The 26,327-nt window shown below is 42.2% G+C and overlaps 1 protein-coding gene, 1 non-coding gene and 1 pseudogene across 2 annotated transcripts; 1 reads left to right on the forward strand and 2 right to left on the reverse strand.

The window, feature by feature from the left end:
* On the forward strand, positions 1-23,679 carry LOC116106292 (annotated as a pseudogene).
* LOC116106303 lies at positions 14,033-14,139 on the reverse strand. The gene has a single exon (XR_004124300.1). It is a non-coding gene; the product is annotated as a small nucleolar RNA R71 (small nucleolar RNA).
* On the reverse strand, positions 23,123-26,327 carry LOC116106282 (receptor-like protein kinase FERONIA). The gene has a single exon (XM_031392627.1). It carries the CDS (start codon positions 26,324-26,326, stop codon positions 23,750-23,752), a length of 2,577 nt encoding a protein of 858 aa, XP_031248487.1. The 5' UTR covers position 26,327; the 3' UTR covers positions 23,123-23,749.

Consider the following 26,327-nt stretch of genomic DNA (forward strand, 5'->3'; position numbering starts at 1 on the left):
ATGGAGGACACTTGCAACAAGTATCTTCATTCAAAAATCCTATCTGTTCCTCTCACCTCATTCTATATCTTCTTCCTTGACTACCTTATTTCCACTGCCGTTTCAGGCGATTCACCGGCTCCAAAGCCTCGAAAAAGCATACTTCTCAATTGTGGTTCGGATGGCACCATAATTCCTCAGGACGGACGGACCTGGAGTGGAGATATTGATAAACCTGAATACTTCCCCCCCAGAATTACCAAAAAACGCCGAATCAAGTATCTCAAACTCCACCATCATTAAACATCATCGACAAAATCTACTTGACAGCCCGACTTTCTCGTTCTCAATTGACCTAGACATTCCTCATCTCGGCAGGTCAAAAGTTCATCCGCCTCTATTTCTATCCAGCTTCATATCAAGGTTTTGAGAGTTCTAAAGCAATATTCTCTGTCAAAGCCGGTTCTTTTACCCTTCTTAGTAACTTTAATTCTTCAACTACTACCACTACCCATGATCAAAATACCTTTCACAAAGAATTTTGCATTAACGTTGAAGAAGATGGGAGGCTAAACATAACGTTCACTCGAAGTCATAACCACCAAGATGCATATGCTTTTATCAACGGAATTGAAATATCATCCATGTCCCCCAATCTTTATTATACCAAAGCAGAAGATGCACCATTAAAATCTCTTGGCCAACTGAATCCTTACAGAGTTGAAAAGAGCAATGCCCTTGAGACGGTATACAGAATAAATGTCGGTGGAGCTCTTATCTCACCTGCAAGTGACACCGAGATGTACCGAACCTGGTTTGATTGGTACATTGACTACCTTACAGACGCTAGACCAGATGCTTTGCTTGTTAATAGTAATATTAGTCTCAGTTTCAACGCAATAGCGAATTATGTAGCTCCATCACTAGTCTATATGACCGCCGTGTCGATTGGATAGGACAAGAATGTTAACGAAAATTATAATCTCACTTGGGAGTTCCCAGTGGATTCCGGGTTTACGTATTTTGTTAGGCTTCATTTTTGCGAGTTCCAAAAAGAGATAACAGAATTTGGTGATAAGAGTGTTTGAGATCTTCATAGCTAATCAAACTGCTGAGACTGAAGCAGACGTAATTCAATGGAGTGGTGGAAACGGTGTTCCCGTATACAGAGATTACGCTGTGAGAATAGGGTCAGAAGGAAATGAAAAAACGAAGAATATCACTATTACTCTGCACCCAGCGCCCGAATGGAAGACTAAATACTCTGATGCCATCCTGAACGGCCTTGAAATCTTCAAAGTGGACAGCGATACAAATTTGGCAGGAGCTTCTTCGGTTGTGTCAGCAAGTCCAAGATCAACAAAGCCCCATGTTGATGCTTGATTTTGACACAAACTAAACGCATGTATGAAATGCTGAACTGATTCAGAAGACACATGTGAATGGGAGGTATTAAACCGAATAAGAGATGTAGAGCAATGTTTAAAGTGGTTCAGATGCTTAAACAAGCGAATCCTACGTCCATTGATATTGTATCAATATATGAGATTAAGTCGCGTTTAGCGAGCTGATTTACAAGTGATTACAAGAGGGAGAGAGAGAATATGGTGCTATTCTAGAGAGAAATTAGCTAATCCCACAAACGGGAGAGATGCTCTCTATTTATAGTGGGATGAGTTGAGGTAATGATTACTGAATCTGTGAGTGGGTCAGATTGCCGTGCAAATCTTTCCTTGTGTCCCTATATTCACCTGCTCGAGTGATTTACTTGGGTTGTGCAGGGATTGGACACGTGGACCTTCTCCAGCCTTTCATTAATCTGGCGCACACCTGCTGCACTAGCAGGAGCATGCTGCTCACGTCAGCACGTGGCGTGGCTGCGTCTGGATTGCTACAGGACTTACCTACGCTCTGACCGCTTACGCTGACAGGGCTCTGCGTCAGCCCTACTTTCTCAGGCATAACAGAAGTCCCCTAGTTTTTAAGGTTTGAGAATCGAACCTTGGAAACTACATATTATGCCCTAACTTGATGTGTTTGAAGAGATACTAGTCGACCCGACCTGGTTGCAAAGTGGTCAAGGAAACATTTCCATGCAGGCGACCTGAAATGGCCTTTACTCTAAGGGTCAGCGACCTATACTTAGACCATATTTAGTGCCATGACGACGACTCTGGTCTTCATCCGAAGTTCACGACCTGACTGCACTTAGCGAAATTTTTGCTAAAGGCAAGGGATCATGTTGCTTCGCAACTGATATACATCAAAGTCAAAGAGTCGCGTTGCCTCGCGACTGACATGAGACAAGGTCGAAGAGTCACGTCGCTTCGCGACTTACAAGAGATGGGATCGAAGAGTCATGTCGCTTCGCGACTGATAGACGAAGAGTGATCTTTATAACAACCTCTTCAGATGTTATCCGTTGCACTTTTGTAGCTGATACATTTAATGAAATACCTTTTGCTCTGACAGACGTGTTCTGTGCGCAATAAGTGCCAGCCATGCGCATTAAATGCGAGCCATGTTGAAACGACATTTCCTATCAGAGCATTAAATGTGGACATGGGCGCATTTAATGTGGAGGAGGAAAAATGTGTTGTCGCTTGACTGTTTCAATGGAGAAGAACGACGATTTGGTTTCTCGAAGCGTGACGATCACTCTTTTTTGCTGATCTACTACACGTAGTCGCGATCAACAGTGAGATGTGTTTTTCATCCAAACATCGTTTGACTTTGGGAAACCAAAGCGCCACTTCCTTCACTGTAAAACCCCAAGCTCACTTCAGGCAATGCCATAATACTCACCTTCTCAGAGAGAGTAAGAAACTTTCGTGAGCCTTGGTTCCTTGTCTTTCAGACTGGTGCGCTCTTGATATTCAAAGCAGAAGGATTAATCTTCTCATTCCAAGAGGTAAGGATTGTCCCTCTGCCACTTTTATTATTATTTCTTGTTTTCAATAGTTGCCTGGCAATGACAGTCCGCCAATAGTTGATAGGAGATGAAATATTCTCCTTGGGTTTGAGCCATTGATGGTGGCTCTAAAAGTATTCCGTTAGGGTTTTTCTAGAGTTTAAGGGAGGAAATACTTACTTTTTCCTCCACGTCATCGTACGAAATATTGTACGAGGACTGAGTGATTCTCTGCATGTCGCTTTTCTTTTCAGACCGCAGCAGAATGGACTCCCCAACGACCAAAACTGAGGAGGGGACTAGATCGCTTGTGCAGGATGCTCTTGCGGGTCCCCCTCAGGAGATCCTGTTGATGATTATTGCTGAGGAGATTCAGAAAGTGGTAGACCAATACGCTCTCAGTGTGGAGGTCTTCCAAGATAGGATACACATAGCTCAAAGTCTGCCACAAGGGTTGGTTATGATCTCTGAGAACATTTTTAAGAGTGGAGGGTTGATCCCTTTCCACTATTTTGTCAGGCCGGTCCTTAATCATTTTGGGATCGCACCATTACAGCTCACGCCGAATGTATATATGATAGCCGTGGCTATGTACATTGCATGCGGTGAAAACAGATTAGGCAAGCTAACTGCGCTAGGCTCGGTTGCTCATACATTCTGAAAAAGAGTAAGGATAAGGACTTCTTCTACCTCTCTAAGCGTCCTACGATTAAAGCAGGAATACATAGTTACCCGAGCAACGTAAGGGCATACGAGACGAAGTTCTTTTTCTTTCGTTATGATGGAATTTGCCACTTTTAGGGGTCGAGTAGGTTCTTCTTTCTTTTGAGTTTGCGAACTTACTTTTGTTCTTTGCTGACGAGCTCTTTGTTTCTTCGCAGTGAACAAGATGACTAGGTTAACGCTCCTTGAGGATCTGGACAGGATCACTACCTTCGACTTTTTGCCCGAAGAGAGTCGCGACGTAAGACTGCTCGTGACAACCGTAAATTTGCGTAAGTACGGTTTCTTTAACTCCGAGGCAACCCTAGAGACCACATCAAGTAAGCTTCTTAACCTTAGCCTGTTTTTAGATCCCGCATGCAGCGAACTGTTTGACTAATGATGTTCGCATGCAGCGATCATGCCTCCCAGGTGCCTAGATCGCCGGGACCAAGGCAATTTTCCTTCCCCCAGATAGGTGTCATTGGATTAGCTGGAGCGACTCTTAGTGGTCCCCCCGTTGGAGGGACACCGACAAGTGCTCTGATCTGACCTGCTGATGCTCTTCAGCCTTCGGCTGCTCGCCCAAAGCAGAAGGCCATGGCTCAAAAGTCTAAGAAGCGTAAGCAACTTCGGGCTGAAGAGTCGGAGTCTGACACTGAGGGTTTGGGCATCTAGCTCGAGAGGTTGCATCCTTACCAAGCGTTTCACTCGGGAGGGCCACCCAGAGACGCGACCCAGCGCGGAGAGGAAGTAAAAGAGCTCCAGAGGACAGTGGCCAGGCTTACCAAGGAGGCTGGCGAGAAAGAGAAAGAGCAAGAGCTACAAATGACCTCTCAGCGGGCCTTACGAGCAGAGCGGGAAAGGGTTGAGCTGTAGGAGACCATCGAGAAGTAGTGGTAGGTGCTTGAGGTCAAGCTCCAATTCACCCAAGGTCATGTTGCTTCGCTAACTGCGGAGATGCAACAGCAGGAGTTGGAGCTTAAGAGTAGGGCTGCAGAATGGAGGATTCAGTCCATCTTTGCCCTTTGGCCGAAGAACCCTATGATTGATCTGTCTAACCTCCCCGATGAATACCAGGATTCCCTTGCTTCCATGGTGCCGGCCGAGGACGAGGAAACGGCTCGGGGACCCGGCCTAGAGGAGGAGCATCCGGAGTACGTCCCGGAGGAGCCTGCACCCGAACAGGCGATCGACGACTAGCCTGGGGATGATGAGGTTGCCCCTCCGAGGCCTGGGGATGAGGATCAGTGATCCGCTCTTGTAGTCTTTTCCTGCTCACTTATGTACTTTCCCTTTTTTATTAATAAATAAAGACATGGCTTTCTTAATCTTTTGAGTACTTACAATTTCCGTACCCTATATGCTATACATGAGATCGCATTCTAACTATTTACAATAACATTGGTGCAAATCTATACAAACAGAGTTATGCACAGAAAAATGATCGCAAAAGAACAGAATCATACAATTGTTATTTACACGGATTAAGAAAAGTAAAATCTTTATAAGGAAAAATTGAGTTCGAAATTATTGATAATATGGTCGGAGATGTTCAGCATTCCAAGCTCGCGGTACTTCGGAACCATTTATCATTTTGAGATGATAAGTTCTCGGTCTTATTACTTTGGCGATGTGGTATGGGCCTTCTCAGTTCAGTCCCAAAACGCCCGCACTTGGTTCTCAAGTACTGAGAAAGACTTCCTTCAAAACGAGGTGGTCGACCTGGAAGTCTCTTCTTCTGACCTTAGAGTCGAAGAACCTTTTCGCACGTTGCTGATAGGCTGCTATTCTTAGCTCAACCTTGCTACGATGTTCTTCAACTAGATCTAGACTTGCGCGCATAAGTGCTTCGTTGCCCATCTCATTGAACAGGTCCCTCCAAAATGAACTGATCCCTACCTCTACAGGGATCATTGCTTCGCAACCATATGTTAGCGAAAAGGGGATTTCTGAGGTAGAGGTTCTCGGAGTTGTCCTATATGCTCACAGAACTTCAGGAAGGTCGTTGGCCCAATTTCCCTTGGCTGCGCCAAGTTTGGCCTTCAAAGTGTGCTTGATAGTTTTGTTGACGGCTTCAACTTGACCATTTGCTTGCGGTCTTGCGATTGAGGCAAATTTTTTATGGATACCCAGCTCGTCGCAAAACTGCTTGAATTTCTCGTTATCGAACTACTTCCTATTATCAGATATGAGGGTATAAGCAATTCCATAGCGGCACACGATGTTCTTGAAGATGAAGTCATTGAGCTTTCTGGTGGTGATCGTGGCTAATGGCTCTGCTTCGACCCACTTGGTGAAGTAATCTACCGCGACCACCTCATACTTGACTCCCTATTTACCAACTGTCATGGGACCAATGAGATCGATTCCCCATATGAAGAATGGCCAGGGGCTGGTCATGGTTATCAGCTAGTAGGAAGGAGCTTGCGGTATGTTCGTGAACCGCTGGCACTTGTCACACATTTTGACAAAGTTATAGATGTCTTCTTGGATCAAGGGCCAGTAATACCTTTGACAAACAACTTTGTTAGCGAGAGATCGTGCAGTCGTGTGATTACCACATATCCCTTCATGTATCTCCCTCATGATATAGTTTGCTTCTTTGTCGGTTACACATTGGAGAAGAAGGGCACTAAACCTTCGCTTGTACAGCTGATCTCCTACGAGCATGTAACGAGTAGCTCTTGTTCGTAGGGTTTTTGCTTCGACCTTGTCGTGGGTAAGGTTCTGTCTTGGAGATACTGAATGATATAGGTCATCTAAGAAACTGATTCTGCCATATTCATGGCCTATTCGATTGAGCTAACACTAGGGGCCTCTATGAACACATGAATACTTTCTTGTGCATCTGAGTCCTGCGATGAGGCTATCCTTGCTAAGGCATCTGCTACAGAATTGCTCTCTCAAGGAATTTGTGTGATTATGAAGAGCTTAAATGGCTCGAGCGCAGCCTTAGCTTTCTTCAGATAGCATATCATATTTTATTCCTTGGCTTAGTGCTCTTCTAAAATCTGGTTGACAACCAACATGGAGTTGCTATGGATGCTGATCACGGCTGATCCCATTTCTCTGGCCAACCGCAACCGCAACCGCAACCGCAACCTAGCGAGTAGAGCTTTATACTCAGCCTCATTGTTGGTCGCTTTAAACCGAAACTAGAGGATGCCATGAATACGGGGTCCCTTCAGGACTTAAGAGGAGAAGGCCTGCCCCGACCCTCTTTCTGTTCGATCACCCATCGACATAGAGGCCCTAGGTCGATAGGTTCTGAATGGTTTCCTGGGTGACTTTGTTGGCTTGTTGCTCGGACTCCTTGATCGGATATATGAAAATTCTGAGATGAAATCGACAATAGCCTGCCTTTTGATTGTTACTTTCAATCTGTATTTTAGATCGAACTGGCTTAGTTCCATAGCCCATTTGAGCAATTTACCCAACACTTCTAGCTTCTGGAGGACCTGTTTGAGCGGGTAATTGGTCATTACATGAATTGTATGGGCGTGGAAGTAAGGTCTCAACTTCCTAGAAGCAATCAGCAGGACATAAGCTAACCGCTCCATTTCTGGATATCGCATCTCAGCATTTAGTAGATGCTTGCTTGCATAATACATATGCCATTAAACCCTGTTCTCTTCCTGAACTAACGCTGCACTGACTGGGTGCTAAGAGACGGACAGATACAGGAGGAGAATTTCTTGCGAGAGAGGCTTGGACAGAAGAAATGGCTTTCCGAGGTTCTCTTTAATACTCTGGAATGCCTGTTCGCACTCAGGAGTCTACTCGAACTTCTTATTGGCCCTAAGTATGTTGAAGAATGGCAAGAAGTGATCTGTTGCCCTTGATATGAAGCGACTGAGTGCCGCTATTTGCCTATTGAGGCTTTAAACCTGCTTTCGGTTGGTTGGGCTTTTCATGTCGAGGAGAGCTTGGATTTTCTCGGGGTTGATCTCTATTCCCCTCTGGTTAACCATGTACCTCAAGAATTTTCCTAAGAAAACTCCGAAACACTTAAGGGGGTTGAGCTTCATTCTGTACCTTCGAAGGATGTCGAACATCTCAGCGAGATATGCTATGTGATCAGCAGCGACATGTGATTTGATCAGCATGTCATCAACATAGACTTCCATCAACTTTCCGATCTGCTCGAAAAACATCCGGTTAACTAGCCGTTGGTAAGTTGTGCTAGCATTCTTTAGGCCGATGGGCAAAACTCTATAGCAATACAGCCTTCGTCCGACGCATACATTAGAATTTGATTGTATCCCAAGTATGTGTCCATAAAACTTAGTAGCTTGTGCCCGGAGGTGGCATCCACGAGCTCGTTAATCCTTAGTAGGGGAAAACTATCTTTTGGGCATGCTTTGTTGAGGTCGGTGAAGTCAACGCAGGTCTATCACTTGTTGTTGGGCTTCTTTATTAGAATCGGGTTGGCAACCCAGCTCGAATAGAGCACTTCCCAGATAGACCCATTCCGAAGGAGATTATCTACCTTGACTTTCAAGGCAACATATCGCTTCGGATCCATCGCTCTTCTCTTCTGGCAGACCGGCTTGGCCTCACTATCGATGTTCAAGGCATGGCAGATGACATTTGGGCTGATCCTGACCATGTCGGCATGCGTCCATGCAAACACATTGATATTTTCTCTAAGAAAGCTAGTCAGGTCGTTGGCGAGCTGGCGGTTAAGATTGCTTCCAATCCTCAACACTTGACTCGGCTCGTTCTGGTCGACTGATACTTCAGATGAACCCTCAACTGGCCTACTGGAAGAGGATTCCTGGATATGAGGATCCATATTATCCTCGGCTGGGCCAAGCTATAGTTCGATCCAACTGATCGCCATTGCCTGCTTGGGAATGCCACGCGGGATGCCTTTCCTTTTACACGCCATCTGCACTGCCCTTACATAACAGTCGCGAGATACGCGTTGAGATCCGCTCACTTCCCCTATCCCCGTCAGGGTGGGAAACTTCATCTTGAGATGGTATATCGAAGTGACTGCCTTGAAGTTTCTTAGTAGAGGTCGCCCTAGGATGCCAATGAAAGTAGACGGGCAGTCCACTACTAAAAATTCAGTTATTTTGGTCACCTCATTAGAGTCATCTAACGTGACTGGAAGCGAGATCATTCCTTTGGGGATTAGGTGATTCCTTGTAAAGCCATATTAGGGGATAGAGATGGGCTTCAGGTCAGCCTCATCCAATTTCATTCTTTCGAAAGCTAGCTGGACCAGGATGTTCACAGCGCTTCCGTTGTCCACCAACATTTTGTGGACGTCGAAACGCCCTAGTTGGGGCGTGATGACGAGAGCATAACCATGGGGATGATGTAATCAGACTACGTCTTTTTCGGAGAAGGTGATTTCCTCCTCTCTACAAACCTTTGGGGCTCGTTGCGTCATGTTCATCATGCTAATGGGGTCGTGATGGGCTGCATGAGCATATCTTTCCTGGGCACCTCACGAATTCCCTGTGAGATGCGATCCTCCAAAGATTATTCCTACGTTGCAGATACCCTTGCGATCATGACACTTCTTACCCGGTTCCTCTCGATTTTTGTCTCTCACGGGAGTAGAGTCATCAACATACTCTTTGAAATGCCCCTGCTTGATAAGGTCTTCGATTGCCTGCTTGAGAGCTCGACACTCATCGGTGTGATGCCTATTATCCCGATGATAGCGATAGTATTTTTGACTGTTTCTGGATGAAGGGGGACCTTTCATGGGCTCAGGCTTCTTAAGCAGGCCGACCTCTTCTGACTTGTCGAGAATGGCCGAGACAGATGCATTTAAAGGGGTATATTGCTTCGACGCGATCGCGATGAGGAACCAGAGCATAAGACTTTTTGGGCTCGAACCGTGGTTCTTTCATTTTCGCTGATCGTCGTTAGCCCATCTGCGATCAGCTTTTCTATTTTTCCCCTGACCAGGTGCACCACTTGAAGTGCCAGGGTTGTGGCGGTGGAGCGCTGCCACAGAGTTCTCAATATAAAGGTATTTCTCCGTAAGACTGTAGAAGTGGGTGAGGGAAACATCGTCCTCTGATTGCAGCTCTTTCCATAGATCTGTCTGTAGGTGAACTCCCGCGATGATGAGAGTTTGCATAGATTCTTCGGGAGTATGAGCTACTTTATGGAGCTCCTTGTGGAATCTATCGATGTAAGACTAGAGGGATTCGTCCCTCTCTTGCCTTATATTGCTGAGGTAGCTTAAAGGCATTGAGAACTTCCTGTTCGCTTGGAAGTGTCTTAGGAATGTCGAACTCATCTGATTCCACGAGCTGATCGATCCCGCCAGGAGCGACCTGAACCATTGTTTGGCATGTGAAGTTAGAGTTACTGTCAAGCAATGACATTTTGCCAAGTCAGAAACTTGGTGAAGTTCCATTAGGTCGTTGAATTCATACAGATGATCCTGCAGATCAGAATTCCCATCAAATGCCCGCATGTTGGGCATTCTGAATCTCGATGGGAGGGGGGTGGCTAGTGATGCGTGTTTCCTACAATATGCAATATGTAGCAAGTATACTAGTCGCACTAAGTAATAAAATGATGAGTAAGTATCGTTCCCACGAGGATAGTGTTACTAAGTACCGATTTTTCTAGTTAAAGTCCTAATTGAAGCAACAATATATTGGATTGATGGACGATTAACAAACTAAAAACAAATGCAAAACCCAACAACTTAATTAATTAAACAATGCTAAAAAATGCTAGGGTGTTGATTTCACCTAGATACGCTAACTCAAATCATAGAATCTATTACCCAAGTTCTAATTCCTTGATTGAAAATCGAATTCCCTAAGTTGTAAAACATACCTTCTCAGGCTACATTTCCCTACTTATCCCTATTAAGCTTCCGCACCCAACAATTTGAAGATTAATAGTTCAAAGTCTTTTAAGCTTTGTGGAATTCTATCTAGATTTCATAGATCGCTAAACCTATCTCTAGCGTTTGCTAATCTAAGGTATTTATCCCAAGAGGCACAATCACAAATCACTTCTCAGTCTCATTATGAAAAACACACATTTGAATGGTGATCAAGCATCCAAAAGTCATTAAGCAAAGAGATAAACACTCAATCATGAAATTAAAACTCAAAGTAAATCAATACATATAAATTTGAATCATTGTATCAAGGTTACATCAAACCCTAGCTAAACAACTCAGTTCATACTCAAAAACGAAATAAAACAACAAAAACAAACTGAATCAAGATTCATCATTGAAAAGCAAGCAAAAGATGGAGAAATCTTCTCTAATTTGAAGCCCAAATCTTCAATAATCTTCTCCTTCCATGAGCTGCCTCCCAAATCACGAACCAAGACTCTTTTCTCTTCCTTTTTGCTCTAATTTATACCTCTCTTACTTAAGGACGAAGCCCTAGCAAGCCAAAAAGCGTCGTTTTATTTTTAAATCTGACGCAGGTCGCCGCGGCGAAGCCTTTCGGGCCAAAAATGAGCATGATAGAGTCTGAATCTGAAACAGTATTAAACATATAAATTTTAGCCCTTTAAATTATATTTCCTTTCGTTCAAGAATCAGAACAATACGAGGTCTACAGCTCAAGTTATGGCAGAAATACTGAAGCATGTCCAAAGACGTTTTTCTTCAGTTCCCAGCGTACTTTTCACGACTGCAAGCCAAGTTTTCACCCTTGTCCAGTTAGAATTAGGGAAAACCCAAAACATGAAAGTTGTAGCTCTTCTTCTTAGCTTTCCAAAGCTTCTAAATTCAGGTCATTCTGAGTTTCCAAACTCAAGTTACACAATTTACGCTCAAAACTGTCATTTATGCTAAAACTCATCGTTTAGGCCTACAAAAACAAATTAATAGAATTAGGTAGCAATTATGGCCCAAATTGTATGAAAAGTATCCTGAATCCTATCAAAATTCAATACAAAATCATAGTGTAAAATATGCTTATCAGCTAGTACCCCCAGGAAAAAGGGAGACGCCCCTGCGACTTGCCCTCTCTCATTTTGTTGAGCCTTTAACTGATCCAGAGCTCGCTGCAGCTCCTCAATCTGAGGTAGAGGAGCTGCCCGTGGATCACTTTCCACAACGTGGGTTCGACCCTCACGGTTACGGTTACGGTTGAGGAATGACCTTAGGTCGGATTCCTCCTCGCCTTTGCCAACTGTTCCGGCCAATCTCGAGACACGCTGGCTAAAGCCGTGTGATAGCACTGCATGGTTTGGGGAACCTTCACGACCTCCGCGGTGGTACGAACCGACCCACTGAGGGTGGGAACTTCCTGCACGATGGTCGGAGTCGTCATTTTGGTGGTAATAGGAATCTCCCCGCCTCGCACTTTTGTGGGAGTGCTTGTGCAATGTGGCATGGGGCGGCTGATAATCCGAGGATTATACTATTTTATTTAAGCTTTTAGGCTGGATTTTAGATACTTCTTAGTCTATTTTTGCCTGAATTGATTCTTAATTCCTTACATTTCATGTTTCAGGTTAAAATGGACATTTTACTCAAATAAGGACAAAATTGGAAATTCTGGACTCAGAATTTGGCGGATCTCAGAAGTTGGGAGAGTTCTGAAGCAGGATAAGGAATTATGAGGCTTGTTCCCAAGGAAGAGCACCAAGGATCGAAGAATCAAGCGAAGATGCAAGCAGAGTGGCAATTTTGTAATTCTAAAACTTTTCAAGAAGCTTCGTCGCAGCGAAGATTTCTTCTTTGCTGTGGCAAAGTACGCCAGTCACGCACCATATCTGCTTCTTTCTTTGCCGCGGCGACGATTGTAAATTCCAGTTTTGTAAAACGCACAGTTTAACTTGTGTGTGTTTTTTTGAGAAATTTGGGGCGAGGTATAAAAGAAAGACTTAGCCTTTTTGGAAGGGGAGTCGAATAGGGTTTGGAATAGCTTTTTACATTTCCTTTGAATTATTTTGAGTGATTTTCGAGCTGTAACAAAGGGAAAGATTCGATTTCGAACCAGGGGATTCATCATTTGGGGAGATTTCTCGTCTTTTCTCTCATTTCCATTATGTTGAACTTTAATATTATCGTTTTCTTTATTTGTAGTGTTGATTTAGCTATGCACTAACCCATTTTGGGTTTAGGCCGGTTTTGATTGTAATTCGGATTTTAATGGGTTAAGTGATTGATTGTTTTATTTTCATATGATTATGCTTTGATTGTGTGTTTGCTCTGAACACTAATGCTTATATGTGATGAACATGATGAGCTTGAGAAATGAATCATGTTAGGCTTCTTAGGTAATCACCATTGTAGTATTGAATGCTAGAGATAGATTCAAAAATCAATGAAATCATTGTAGGATTCTTATGCTTAATGAGCTTGGATTTGTTAACTTTCAAATTGTTGGGTGCGGAAAGTTGATAAGGAAGAGTAGGAAAACATAGCCTGAGAAGGTATGTTTAACACTTAGGAGAGTTCGATTTACAATCAATGCATATGAGTTTGAATTTAGTTTAATTCTTAGGTTTAACCCATAAAATCCGAATGAAGTCAAAACCCTACCCGTTTTACTTGAATTAATTGATATCCGTGTTTTTCATCTCGCATTCATCGTTAATTTTAGTTTAAAATTTATTGTTCAGTTTTAATTAGAAATAGCTTCCATTAATCTAAAGAAATCGATTGCTCCAACTTGAGAATAGTAGGAAACTTAGTGCTTAGCTAACAATCCTCATGGGAACGATACTCACTCATCATTATATTATTTGTGCGATTAGTATACTTGCTACATGTTGCATGTTGTAGGACACACGCATCAAGTTTTTCGCGCCGTTGCCGAGGACTGTTTTAAGTTAACATTGAGTCTTTCTATAGTTAGCTAGATTGGAGTTTTTACTTTTGTTTTTATTCATTTTTTTTTGTTTTATTTTTTGTTTTAATTTTCAGTTGGTTTGTGATCTCACTTTCCTTCATTTCTGTTTTTGCAGTTTATGTGAAGAGCGAGACGTCAACCAGTGGTTCCTGTTGATTTTGAGATTGAGAGAATCGTCAGATGACGTAACAGAGAGAGAAGAGAAAGAGAGGACATAGTGGTTGAAACAGAAGAGGTAGTTGTTGAAATGGAAGAACCAGAAAACAGGACACTGAGAGAATTTTCAGTTCCCACAGTGAACGGTAGTGGGTCGAGTATTACTAGACCTACGGTGCAAGCCAACAACTTCAAGATCAAGCCGGCAATCATCCAGATGATCCAACAGTCGGTTAGATTTAATGGTGATTTGAAGGAAGATCCGAATCAGCATATTGCAAATTTCTTAGAAATTTGTGACACCTTCAAGTTAAACAGAGTGTCGGATGACGCCATTAGGTTGAGGTTATTCCCATTCTTGTTGGGGGATAAAGCTAAGGGGTGGTTAATGGCACTACCACCCGGAATTATCACAACTTGGAATGATCTAGCACAGAAATTCCTTACTAAGTTCTTCCCTCTAGCTAAATCAGCAAAATTGAGAAATGACATCACATCATTTCTACAAGATGAGTCCAAGTCATTGTATGAGGCTTGGGAGAGATATAAGGAGTTAACGAGGAAATGTCCACACCATGGGTTGCCAGTTTGGCTTCAAGTCCAAACTTTTTACAATGGATTGATGGGTAATGTGCAAACCATGGTGGATACAGCTTCAGGAGGGGCCTTGCAGAATAAGACACTAGAAGAGGCCTATGAGTTGCTTAAGGTTTTGGCAAGCAACAACTATCAAAGACTAAATGAGAGAGCAACACCAAGGAAATCTTCGGGTCTTCATGAAGTTGATGTCTTTACAGCCATCTCAGCCCAACTCACGGTACTTCAGAAATAGTTGGGAACTATGCAGATAAACTCTGTACAAATATCTCAACTAACATGTGATTTTTGTGTAGGGAACCATGTGAGCAGCAAGTGTCAAGTTGGGAACACGTTTGCTTCGTCATCTTCATCAATGGAGCAAGTGAACTACTTGGCAGGAAATCAGAGACAACCAAACAACCCTTACTCCAACACATACAACCCGGGGTGGAGAAATTATCCAAATCTGGCTTAGGGAAATCAGAACCAACAAACTAATCAATGGAACCAGAGGATAGTTCCAAATAACCAACAAGGGGTGAATAATCAACCGGGAGATCCAAGAGTGACAAAGTTGGAGGACATGTTCAGAAAATTCATGCAGGAGACCACAGGATTCATGAATGAGACGAGGACAAATGTTAGAAATCAAGGGGCGTCCATTCGGAATCTTGAGGTACAGGTGGGCCAATTGGCCGAGAAGCTTAATGAGAGACCACAAGGTTCCTTACCAAGCAATACAGTCACTAACCCACGTGAGCAAGTAAATGCAATTTCGTTGAGAAGTGGGAGAGTCTTAGAAGAGGTGGAAAAATCAAGGAAAGAGGAAACTTCATCAAAGCAAAATGAAGAATCTGATGAGGAAGTTGGTGAAGAAATCATTGCTGAAGAGAAACCACCCAACCCAAGGAAAGATGAACAGAAGCAGGAAGAGGGGAAAAAGAAAAAGAAAGAGAAATTGCCTTTCCCCGAGATACCACCAGAGTTGGCGCATCACACACCACTCGTACCTTTTCCTCAAAGACTCAGAAAAGAAAATCAGGAGAAGCAGTTTATTAAATTCCTTGATGTTTTTAAGAAATTGCATATTAACATTCATTTTGTAGATGCATTGCAGTGGATGTCGAGCTATGCTAAGTTCCTTAAGGAAATACTTTCAAACAAAAGGAAACTAGAAAATGAGGAAACGGTGATGCTTACGAAGGAGTGCAGTGCCATTCTCCAGAAGAAGTTACCCCCGAAGCTTAAAGATCTAGGGAGTTTTACGATTCCTTGCACTATAGGAAATATCACCTTTGATCGAGTTTTATGCAACCTAGGTCGAGCATTAACCTTATGCCTTTTTCTGTTTTCAGGAAACTAGGAATTGGTGAAGTAAAGCCGACAACCATATGCTTGCAACTTGCAGATTGATCAATAAAACATCCCAGGGGCATTGTGGAGGATGTGTTGGTTAAGGTGGACAAGTTTATTATTCTTGCGGATTTCTTTGTGTTGGATATGGATGAAGACAAAGAGATTCCTCTTATCCTAGGACGACCATTTCTGGTGATCGGAAGAGCTTTAATCGACATTCAAGAAGGGAAGTTGATAATGAGGATGCAAGATGAAGAAATAACGTTTAATGTCTTTGAATCAACGAGAGCTCCACCTAAACAAGAGTCGTGTTTGAAAATCGATATGGTGGACCAGGCAAAAAGTGAAACCTTCCAACTGGACAATCCTAGAGTGGAAATTAAGAGCTACATTGTCAAACCGAATCAGATCGAGAGTGAGGACCATAACAAAAGGGATGGCACAAAATTCCGAGATAAGCCACAGTTGAGATTGTGTTTTCACAAGGAAAGGATCTCTCAACTCAAAAAGGGTGAGGGAAATTCAAGAAAACGGAAAACAGTCAGTGAGAAGAGTTGAACCATCAAAGTAATGATCAAGGGATGGAAATGGGTGGTGAAACTCTCAACAAGACCACTACGTGAAAAAGATCATCAGCAAAAGAAGCTCGAGCACAAGGGAATGTTAAGGGATGTGATGTACTTGGATAGTCTGGACTGACGTGAAAAATTGAGAGAGTTGAGCTATCGACTATAAACAAACGCTTCTTGGGAGGCAACCCTAGTGTTTTTAATTGTTTGTTTTCATTTTGGTTGTTTGAATTTGTTTGAATTCATTATGAGTTTGTATGATTTTTAATATAAATGTTTTTGGGTTTTTCAGGTGAAGTTTTCAGCCAAAGAAAGGAATTAAAATGCTCCAGACTTCACCAGGGCGAAGAAGTATTCTTCGCTGCAGCGAAGCATTGTGAAGAAGAATTCGGTGTAATAGTCCCAGACTTCGCCGCGATGAAGATTGTTCCTCGTCGGGGCGAAGCAGCCTGAAATTTGTGTGAGCTCCTGGAAGTTTTTGCCCCAGCGAAGGAATTGTCTTCGCTGCGGCGAAGAAAGTAGGATAAAATATTTGAAAATTTTCTAAGGTATTGTCACCGCGGTGAAGAAAATTCTTCGCCGAGACTATTTGCCTCTATTTGTTTTCGCCCCGGCGAAGATTTTTTCTTCGCTGCGGCGAAACCTGTGTTTTCTTAGGGTTCATGCACGAAGAGCGTCGCCGCGGATGGTACTTTTCTATAAATACCCACTTTTCTTTTTCATTATTCACGCAACTCTTCATACTCATTTGAGAGAAAAATTTTCAAAATTCAATCTTTTGCCTTCCTAGTGTTTTTCCAACCAAAATTCTTATTCCTTAACCTTCCTAAACACCAAAACAACCCATTTCAACAACAATTTTCGCGAAAATTTCATGAAAATTTTTGGATCAAGAATTTGGGGCTTTTCAATCTGGGCTGTTTCTGGTTCAATATGTGGCAAATACTCCTTCATTTTGGTAAGATCTCAAGTACCCAAAGCTTTTTATTGCACAATTTCAAGTTTTTAATTGTAAATCTGAAAAATTTTGTTGCGGTTGAGTTGTGGAACTTGGGTGAATTTGAGCATTGATTTTGTTTGAGGAAGGGTAGTTTGTGCGTGTGGTAATATTGAGGAGAGTGGGTTTTGAGTTCTGAAGTGTTTTGGTTAGATTTGAAAATTTTGTAGTTTGGGGGTAAACGCGAATATTTTTGGAAGTGTTGTTTGTTTTTGCAGGATTAAATTGGTTATGTTAAACAATTAGGTCTGAATTGTTGGAGTATAATTTTTGAGTGAACTTTAATTGTGAACAATGCCTGCCAAAATTAAGCATCCATACAAGGGTAAGAGCAAAGGAAAGAAAGTTGGCAATCATTTTATTAATGATGAAGCCCGTAAAAGGTATGAAGGGGCAATCCAAAGAAAGGATAAGGGTATTATTCATGAGTGCGGATTGACCGCGAGTCAGGCCTTGGAATGGAGTAGAGGGAGACGTTGGGAGATGTTTATGAGGGCTCCTGCACAAGCGGCTGTAGAGCCGCTAGTAAGGGAGTTCTATGCCAATCTCCCGGATTGTGAGGAAGGTACAGTTTTTGTAAGAGGGGCTGATGTGCCATTTACGGAAAAGGTGATCAATGAGTTCTACAACCTGCATGAAATTTTCCAAGATGAGTACGTACAGTTTAAGAGATCACAGATTGAGGACAATATCATCCTTCCGGTCATTGCAAAACCGGATGCAGATTGGGCAGTATCGAAGAAACAGAAGAAGACACTCAAGGGAACTCAGTTGACACCCACGGCTCGACTGTGGTAATATTTTGTCAGTGCGAAATTGATGCCGGAATCGCACTACAACACAGTTACTCACGAGAAGGCAGTTTTGCTCTCCTCTATTGCCACAGGGAAGAGTATCGATGTGGGAGACATGATCTGGAACAGCATTAAGCAGGCCTCCAAACCAGGGTGAACAAGCTACGGTTTCCCACATCTCATCACAGCCTTGTGCCTTAGAGCTGGAGTCGAGGTTCAGGATGATGAGCACCGTATTCATGCTGCCCCAATGTTAGACTCAGAGTATTATAGGAAGCACCTTGACCGTCTGGAAGCTGCGCAACCAAGAGCAGAGGAAAAAAGGAAGAGAACAGGCCTTGCCGGATCATCCAGCTCCACAGCAACACAGAAATAGATGATGCAGCAGATGATGGGTATGATGCAACGAATGGCAAATCGTCAGGATTGGTTGGTTGAGCAGACCCACATGATGTATGAGATGCAAAAGGATAGCTTTAGCGAGCTCAACGTTGACACTTCAAGATTCCAATGGACCGACTGGGATTCAGATGAGTGGATGGGCTCCGAATCAGAAGAGGAAGAAGAGGAAGATGAGGAAGATGGGGGAGGCGAAGAATGAGAACCGTAGCACCTGTTTTTGCTTTTCTTTATTTTATTTTGTTTTAGTTGAATTGGTTTTTCATTTGAAACATTAAACTCAGTCTGTAATTTTGGTTTTGGTTTGTGTAGTTGTTTTAGTTGTTTTCTTTTTATTTGTAAATGTTGCAAAGACGAGATTAGGTTGTAATATTTTCAAGTTAGTTTGTGAATTTTTGCTAACACAAGGGACACCACAATTTCAATTTTTTTGACAGATTCTGGGTGATGAAAAGTCCGAGACCGAGTGTTTATTGTGGAACGATACTTCACGGATTAACCAGGGAGCTTTCTCGTACCTCTGTTATTTTTGATTTTCTATTCCTGATTTATGCGTAATGGAACATTGGAGACAATGTCATATTTAGTTGGGGGGTAGGAAATAGAAATAAAGCCTAGTTTAAGGGTATATCGGCTGGAAACCAGAACCTGCCTTAAAAACTGCCTAGCAGTACTTAGCAACCTTTGGTTTAACAACGCCACGTACACCTTAAACGAGAAAAAAAAAAAAAAAAACTTAAGTTAACTTTTTTTCTTTAGTTTGATTGTTTTTGCCGATGATGAATTGTATAAATCAATGATGAGAATAGGCTTGTTACAATTTTATTGTTGAGAAATGTTAGACATTGCTTCAAGTTTATGTTTATTGACTGAATTTTGATTGAGGTTTGTTGAGTGGTTCAGCCACAATTTTCATTTATTTCGGCATGCTCAGATTCATTTTATGTGATTAGGTGAAGTTTGATAATGTTGGTGGATTCTAGAACCTAGTAGAGAAGTGCTTGAGGCAAAATTCTAGGATTAGACATGAGTGAGGAAATGATTTAGGCATTCTTTTTGAACGTTTGAGCCTTTCTAGCCGACCCATAAATGAAATTGTCCCTAGTCACCCATTTGAGCTGTGTGAATTATATTGCTTTATTTTTCTTGGAAAACAACAAAATTGTCCAATCCTTATACCCTAAACACTTTATCGTACCCTTAGGAGAATTCGGTCTTAATGCAAACACAAGGAATAGAAAGAGTTGTGCGAATAAGCCAAAAGAATAGTTTGGGGGTTGTGAGAAGGGCAGTATGAAAGAAGGAGGAAGTTCACCTCAATTCAATGGTTTTGTCTCGATTGTATACATATTTTGATGATAAAAAAAAAAAAAATTCTTTTGTCAAGTTGAAGGGTATCTCGGCTGGAAACCAGTAACCGCCTTAAAAACTGCCTAATAGTACTTGGCGACTTCGGCTTTAACAACGCCACGTACACCTTCAACCTGCGCATTTATGGTATCAGAAATAAGAAAGACACAAGCTTGAGGGGTGTAATTAGTGGATACATTGATTGGTGTACATTGATTGGTGGGTAAGCAAAAGTGGAGTTCGATTTAACTTGAGTGTTTGCATGACGAAAACCGAGTTCTCTTACTTTGTATTTTCCTATCCTTTTTATTGGAACCCACTACCCGAACCTAATGGTATAAGCTTTTAAAGACCTTTTGATTCTCATCTTCGTCTGGTACTCATTAGTGGAGAGTAGTTCGATATTTAGGCTTATGGAGTCTGCCATCATTTGATAAACTTTACATTTTTGCATAAAATAATCCGGGGCGGCTCAAGTAGCCACATGTCACCGAGCCTTAACACCACGGGTATTCTACCTGGGGCACGGCTGGTGTTCGCTGGCCCCTCGGAGCCTCTAGGCCCGCTCTTCGCCACTTGCTTTCCCTTTCGACGCGCTGTACTGCGTGCGGCATGGGCTATCGCCCTTTTTCGCGCTTTCATGCGACATGCAGGCGTTTTTAGCGGCTGCACAACCTCATTTGATTCGGGTGGCACGACCCGATCCAACCGGTCCAGCCTTTGATTGACCATTTGGAGAGTATTGTCGAACCTCTCCTGCTAGCTCATGACGGTTGGGTCAAGCCGCAAGCTCGAAGGGATATCCCCCATGGTATTTTGCAGGACTGAGGGCACCTCGGGAGAAGTGTCCTCTTGTACCTGGGGGATTTCTTCATTACCATGATTGGTTCGCTCAGATTCAAATCGGCGAGCCATTTGCTGTTGTGGGATTGATTAGTTAGAGATTCTCCTGATGAAAAAAAAGCACTAAATCAGGCCCTCCTTCTAGCGCCAAACTGTTGATACTTGATTTTGACACCAACTAAACGCATGTGTGAAATGCTGAGCTGACTCAGAAGACACACATGAATGGGAGTATTGAACCGAATAAGATGTAAAGCAATGTTTAAAATTGTTCGAATGCTTAAACAAACGAATCCTACATCCACTGATATTGTATTAATATATAAGATCAGGTCGCGCTTAGCGAGCTGATTTACAAATGATTACAAGAGGGAGAGAGAAAGAATATGTGTGCTATTCCAGACATAAATTAGCTAATCCCACAAACGGGAGAGGAGCTTTCTATTGATAGTGAGATGAGTTGAGGTAATGATTACTGAATCTGTGAATAGGTCAGATTGCCATGCAAATCCTTCCTTGTGTCCCATTATTCACCTACTCGAGTGATTTACTCGGCTTGTGTAGGGATTGGACACGTGGACCTTCTCCATCCTTTCATTAATCTGGCACACACCTGTTGCACTGGCAGGAGCATGCTACTCACGTCAGCACGCGACGTGGCTGCGTCTGGATAGCTATAGGACTTACCTACGCTCTAACCGCTTACGCTGATAGGGCTCTACGTCAGCCCTACTTTCTCAGGCATAACACTCAAGAATACTAAACGTGCAGTGCTTAAAATTTCCATAAGTGCTGTATCCAGCTTTGTTGTGGTTTTTATTTTAATTTTATTCATTTTGGGGTGTAGACGAGAAGCAATGGACTCAGTTCCCAACACTGGGGTTTCAATGGTTCCAATTTCTTCTCCTATCGCCAAGTCAGGTAAGTCCTGTGGCTTAACTCAACCATTTGATGATCTTTGTACCCACTTTTCACTTTCTGAAATCAAAGTAGCAACAAACAACTTCGACGATATTTTAGTAATCAGGGTTGGAGGGTTTGGTAACGTGTACAAAGGCTGGTTCATTAATAATGAGGCCACTCCTATTGCCATCAAACGCTTAAATCCAGGATCACAACAGGGTGTCCTCGAATTCAAAACAAAGATTGAAATGCTCTCCTAGCTCAGACACCGTCATTTGGTCTCTCTAATTGGTTACTGCGACGACGATGGTGAGATGATCCTGATATACGATTACATGGCTCGTGGAACCCTTCGTGATCATCTTTATAAAGCAGATAATCCTCCTCTTTCATGGAATCAACGGCTCAAGATTTGCATTGGCGCAGCTCATGGTTTGAATTATCTTCATACAGGCGCAAAGCACATTATCATCCATCGCGATGTGAAGACAACAAACATTTTGTTGGATGAGAGTTGGGTGGCCAAATTTTCGGATTTCGGATTGTCCAAAATTGGCCCCTCTAGCATGTCCCAAACTCATGTTAGTACAATGGTGAAAGGCACTTTCGGATATTTGGATCCCAAGTACTTTCTTTTTCAGGAGCTGACAGAAAAATCTGATGTGTACTCATTCGGTGTAGTGTTGTTCGAAGTATTGTGTGCTAGACCACCTGTACTTCGCGCGCTGAATAGGAAGCGAGTTTGGCTGATGGGGCCCAACAATGTTATAACAATGGAACATTTAATCAGATTGTTGATCCATTTTTGATGGATAATATAGGACCTGAGAGTCTGAAGAAATTTGGTGAAGTAGCAGTGAGCTGCTTGCATGAAGATAGGCATAAACGACCATCGATGAGTGAAGTGGTGTATGGACTTGAGTTTGCATTGCAGGTTCAGAACAGTAAGAAGAAGGATGACGAAGTTGGTGAGATTGATAAGGGAAAAGGCCTGCTGATAACTATGTAAGTGATGATGATAGCGGTCTCTTGTTCACCGATTATTTGGAATATTAAAAACGGATCAATCTGTGACCATAGCATTTAGTTATTATCAAAGTTTTTGTACTAAATGTAAATGTCTAGATAAATCGATTTGTGTTCTTTATATTTTGCCACCTACAAGAACAACCAACAAAACTATTAATTTATTCTATTTCGTTCTATCCATCTCTATTCTTTTCATTCGATTTAAAGAAGTTGAGTTGGTTATTTCAATTATCGTCTTTAACAACTTTTGAATGATTAGATTACACTATAACCTTATTAAAATTGAAAAAAATTAATAAATGTGAGTTATATTAATTCCTATATATTAGCTTCGTTTCATTACATATGGGGAGTGAAAAATTCTTTTAGTTATAAAGCTGTAATCCTTACAATCACTGTAGTTGATTAAAGCTTTTGTATAAATTGAAGTTGGAAGAATTGAAAACAGAGAAAAAAAATTCGTCTCTTCAAAAAGTTTCTTTGTTGTTGTTATTCTTCTTTCCTTTACATTCCAGCTGTAACGAACAATTATAAAGCTACGTTTTCTTCTTAGTAATTTGAATTTTATCTCATCAACTAGTCAAAACCAATGTGGCCACCATTGATTCTGATACAATTGAAGACGTTAGCTAGCAGACTAGCATAGATAAGTACATATCACTCAATGACTTGAAGTCTTTGGCAGCATTCGAAGTCTTCTACAGAAATGCCAAACCTTCTTTTCTTTTTTTGCTTGTATGGTCAAAATATAACTTAATTTTCTTGTCCATGATCTCAGAGCTATCCACACTGCAATAATGATTGATCGAAAGTCGCTTTAATTGCAGAGAGCGAGAAGTGGGAACAAAGATTGGACGGTAGAGATGAGCTACGAGACTTTGGTTGACTTGATCGTGGATGAAGAAAATGGGGCTCAGAATGACGCCCCTATAGTGCTGGAATCTGAGTCCTTGACTTCCTTGACTTCTCCTGCTCGCCGGATAATTGAGTAAAAATAATGGATGATAGTCGAAATAATGGAGAAGAGTCAATGCTAAAGCTGAAATTTTGGAGCAAGATAAAACGTGCTTTTTCTGTAACATGTAAGGGTACAACACGGTTTGGTCGTGGGTGGAAAAAGAAACTGTTGTAAAATTAACATTATCCTGTCTCCTTGATTTGGTCTAGGTTTCTTATGCTAGTTGCTTTTGATCTTCAAATGCAGCATTGTACCATTCTTGGTGTCGAAGAAAAGAGAGGAAGTAATCCTGGAGATGATCAGATGACTCAGACATTCAAACAGAGTTCTATGGTCACAGATTGATCGAGACATGTACATTTGATAGAAAAACTTTGATAATAACGAGTTGCTATGGTCACAGATTGATCGCTCTTTAAAATTCCAAATAATCGGTGAACAAAAGATCGCTATCATCATCAGTTCCATAGTTCTCAACAGGCATTTTCCCCTTATCAATCTCACCAACTTCGTCATCCTTATCCTCACTTTTCTGAAGTTGCAATGCAAACTCAAGTCCATGCACCACTTCATTCATTGATGGTCGTTTGTTCCTATCTTCATGCAAGCAGCTCACTGCTACTTCACCAAATTTCTTCAGACTCTCAGGTCCTATATTATCCTTCAAAAATGGATCAACAATCTGATCAAATGTTCCATTGTTATAACAATCTTGGGCCCAAACAGCCAAACTCGCTTGCTTCCTATCCAGCGCTCGAAGTACAAGTGGTCTAGCACACAAAACTTCAAACAACACTACACCGAATGAGTAAACATCAGATTTTTCTGTCAGCTCTTGCAAAAGAAAGTACTCGGGATCTAAGTATCCGAAAGTGCCCTTCACCATTGTACTAACATGAGTTTGGGACATGCTAGAGGGTCCTATTTTGGACAATCCGAAATCTGAAACCTTGGCCACCCATCTCTCATCTAACAAAATATTTGTTGTCTTCACATCACGATGAATGATAGTGTGCTTCGCGCCAGTATGAAGATAATGAAGCCCACGTGCTGCACCTATGCAAATCTGAAGCCGTTGATTCCATGAAAGAGGGGGATTATCGGTGTTATAGAGATGATCTCGTAGGGTTCCACGAGCCATGTAATCGTATACGAGGATCATTTCACCACCGTCATCGCAATAACCAATTAGAGAGACCAAATGACGGTGTCTGAGCTGGGAGAGCATTTCAATCTCTGTTGAAAATTCCACGGCACCCTGTTGTGACCCTGGATTTAGCCGTTTGATTGCAACAGGAGTGGCCTCATTATTAATAAGCCAGCCTTTGTACACGTTACCAAACCCGCCATTCCCGATAATTAGAATATCGTCAAAGTTGTTTGTAGCCACTTTGATTTCAGATAGCGAAAAGTGTGAAGAAAGATAAGATGGTAATTGAGATGAGCCGCAGGGCTGGCTTGACCTGTTCGTAGGAAAAGAAATTGGAACGGAAACTGAGCTTTTTGTTTTCCATTTACACCGAAAAATGAATAAAACTGCAATAGAGAGTACGAAGACAAAGCTGGATACAACAATACCAATGACTGAAATTATAATTGTAGGACTAATCTTGGGTTTTGTTGATTTTGGACTTGTTGACATAACCTGTGGGCTGTTGATCAGAGCATCAGGATTAGGTCCCGCGAGATTTCCATAATTGTCCACTTTGAAGATTTCAACGCCACTCAAGGTAGCATCAGAGTAGGTACTCATCCACTTGGCTGTTGGGTGCAGAGCAACAGAGAGATTCAGCTTCTTTTCATTCCCTTTTCCTTTGATAATCACAGCGTAATCTTTGTATATTGGAACACCATTACCATTACCCAAAGCAATTATGTCTAAATGATTTTCGGCAGTCTCATTTGCTATGTCGACCTGAAACACTCTATCACCAACTTTTGTTATCTCTATCTGAAACTCACAAAAATGAAGCCTGACAAAATAGGTAAACGCGGAATCCACTGGAAACTCCCAAGTGAGGCTATAGTTTGCATTAATTTCCTGGTCCAGTCCCATCGTCATAGCGGTTCGATAGACTACAGCTGGAGCAGTGTAATTAGCCATCTTGCTGAAATTGAGAGGCATACTAGAGTTAAAGCGAAGATAGCCTGGTCTAGCATATGTCAAGTAATCCGCGTAACTGCCAAACCAGGTTCGAAACATGCCGGTGTCTTGGTGTGGGGAGATCAGCCTGCCGCCGATATTTACTCTGTATACGGTCTCCAGGGCTGTGCTGTTTTCGATACTGTATGTAGGATCTGTGGGCCGGTGTAGAAATTTTAATGCCTTACTGCTTGCTTCGGTGTAATAAAGATTGGTAGGCATGGATACTATTTCAATTCCGTTGACAAATGCGTATGCCTGTTGATAGTCTGGACTCGGAGTAAAGGTTATGTTTAACTTTTCACCTTCTTCCACATTGAGGCAGAATTCTTTGAAAAAGGTGTCTTGGCCTATGGCAGCAGCCGTAAATGAAGCACTGAAGTTGCTTAAGAGGGTAAAAGAACCTGCTTTAACAGAGAAGAAAGCTTTCGAGTTGTCAAATTCTGGATACAAAGTTGGATAGAAGTACAAGCGGATGAACTTTTGACCCGCCGTGAGGTTGAATATGTAGGTAAATGGCCAATGAGAGAGTCGTGCTTGCAAGAAGTATTTCTCGGAACTGCTTCTTGGATTTTGAGGTGCCGCAGAGGCTATCGAAGCGTTATATTGGGTTTCAAACAGGGGCAAGTATTGAGAGCTATTATCTCCAAACCACATCCGTGTTTGATCTTCAGAGAGGAAGCTGTGAGACGAGCCACAAGCGAGAAGTATGTTTTCTGTTGCATTATAAGAATAAGGTGAGTTACCATTGACGCCGTAGGCAAGGTGGCAGACGAAGAAGGAGAGGTGGAATAGAGTGAGAATTGCTCGGATTTTAGCATGGAGATACTTACTGTAGGTGTTCTCCATT

This window comes from Pistacia vera, unplaced genomic scaffold (genome assembly GCF_008641045.1).
Source record: "Pistacia vera cultivar Batoury unplaced genomic scaffold, PisVer_v2 Contig511, whole genome shotgun sequence".
NCBI classification, from domain to species: Eukaryota; Viridiplantae; Streptophyta; class Magnoliopsida; order Sapindales; family Anacardiaceae; genus Pistacia; species Pistacia vera.

Coding starts and splice junctions, on each gene's coding strand:
- LOC116106282 (XM_031392627.1), bottom strand. CDS start 26,326: ATGGAGAACACCTACAGTAAGTATCTCCATGCTAAAATCCGAGCAATT.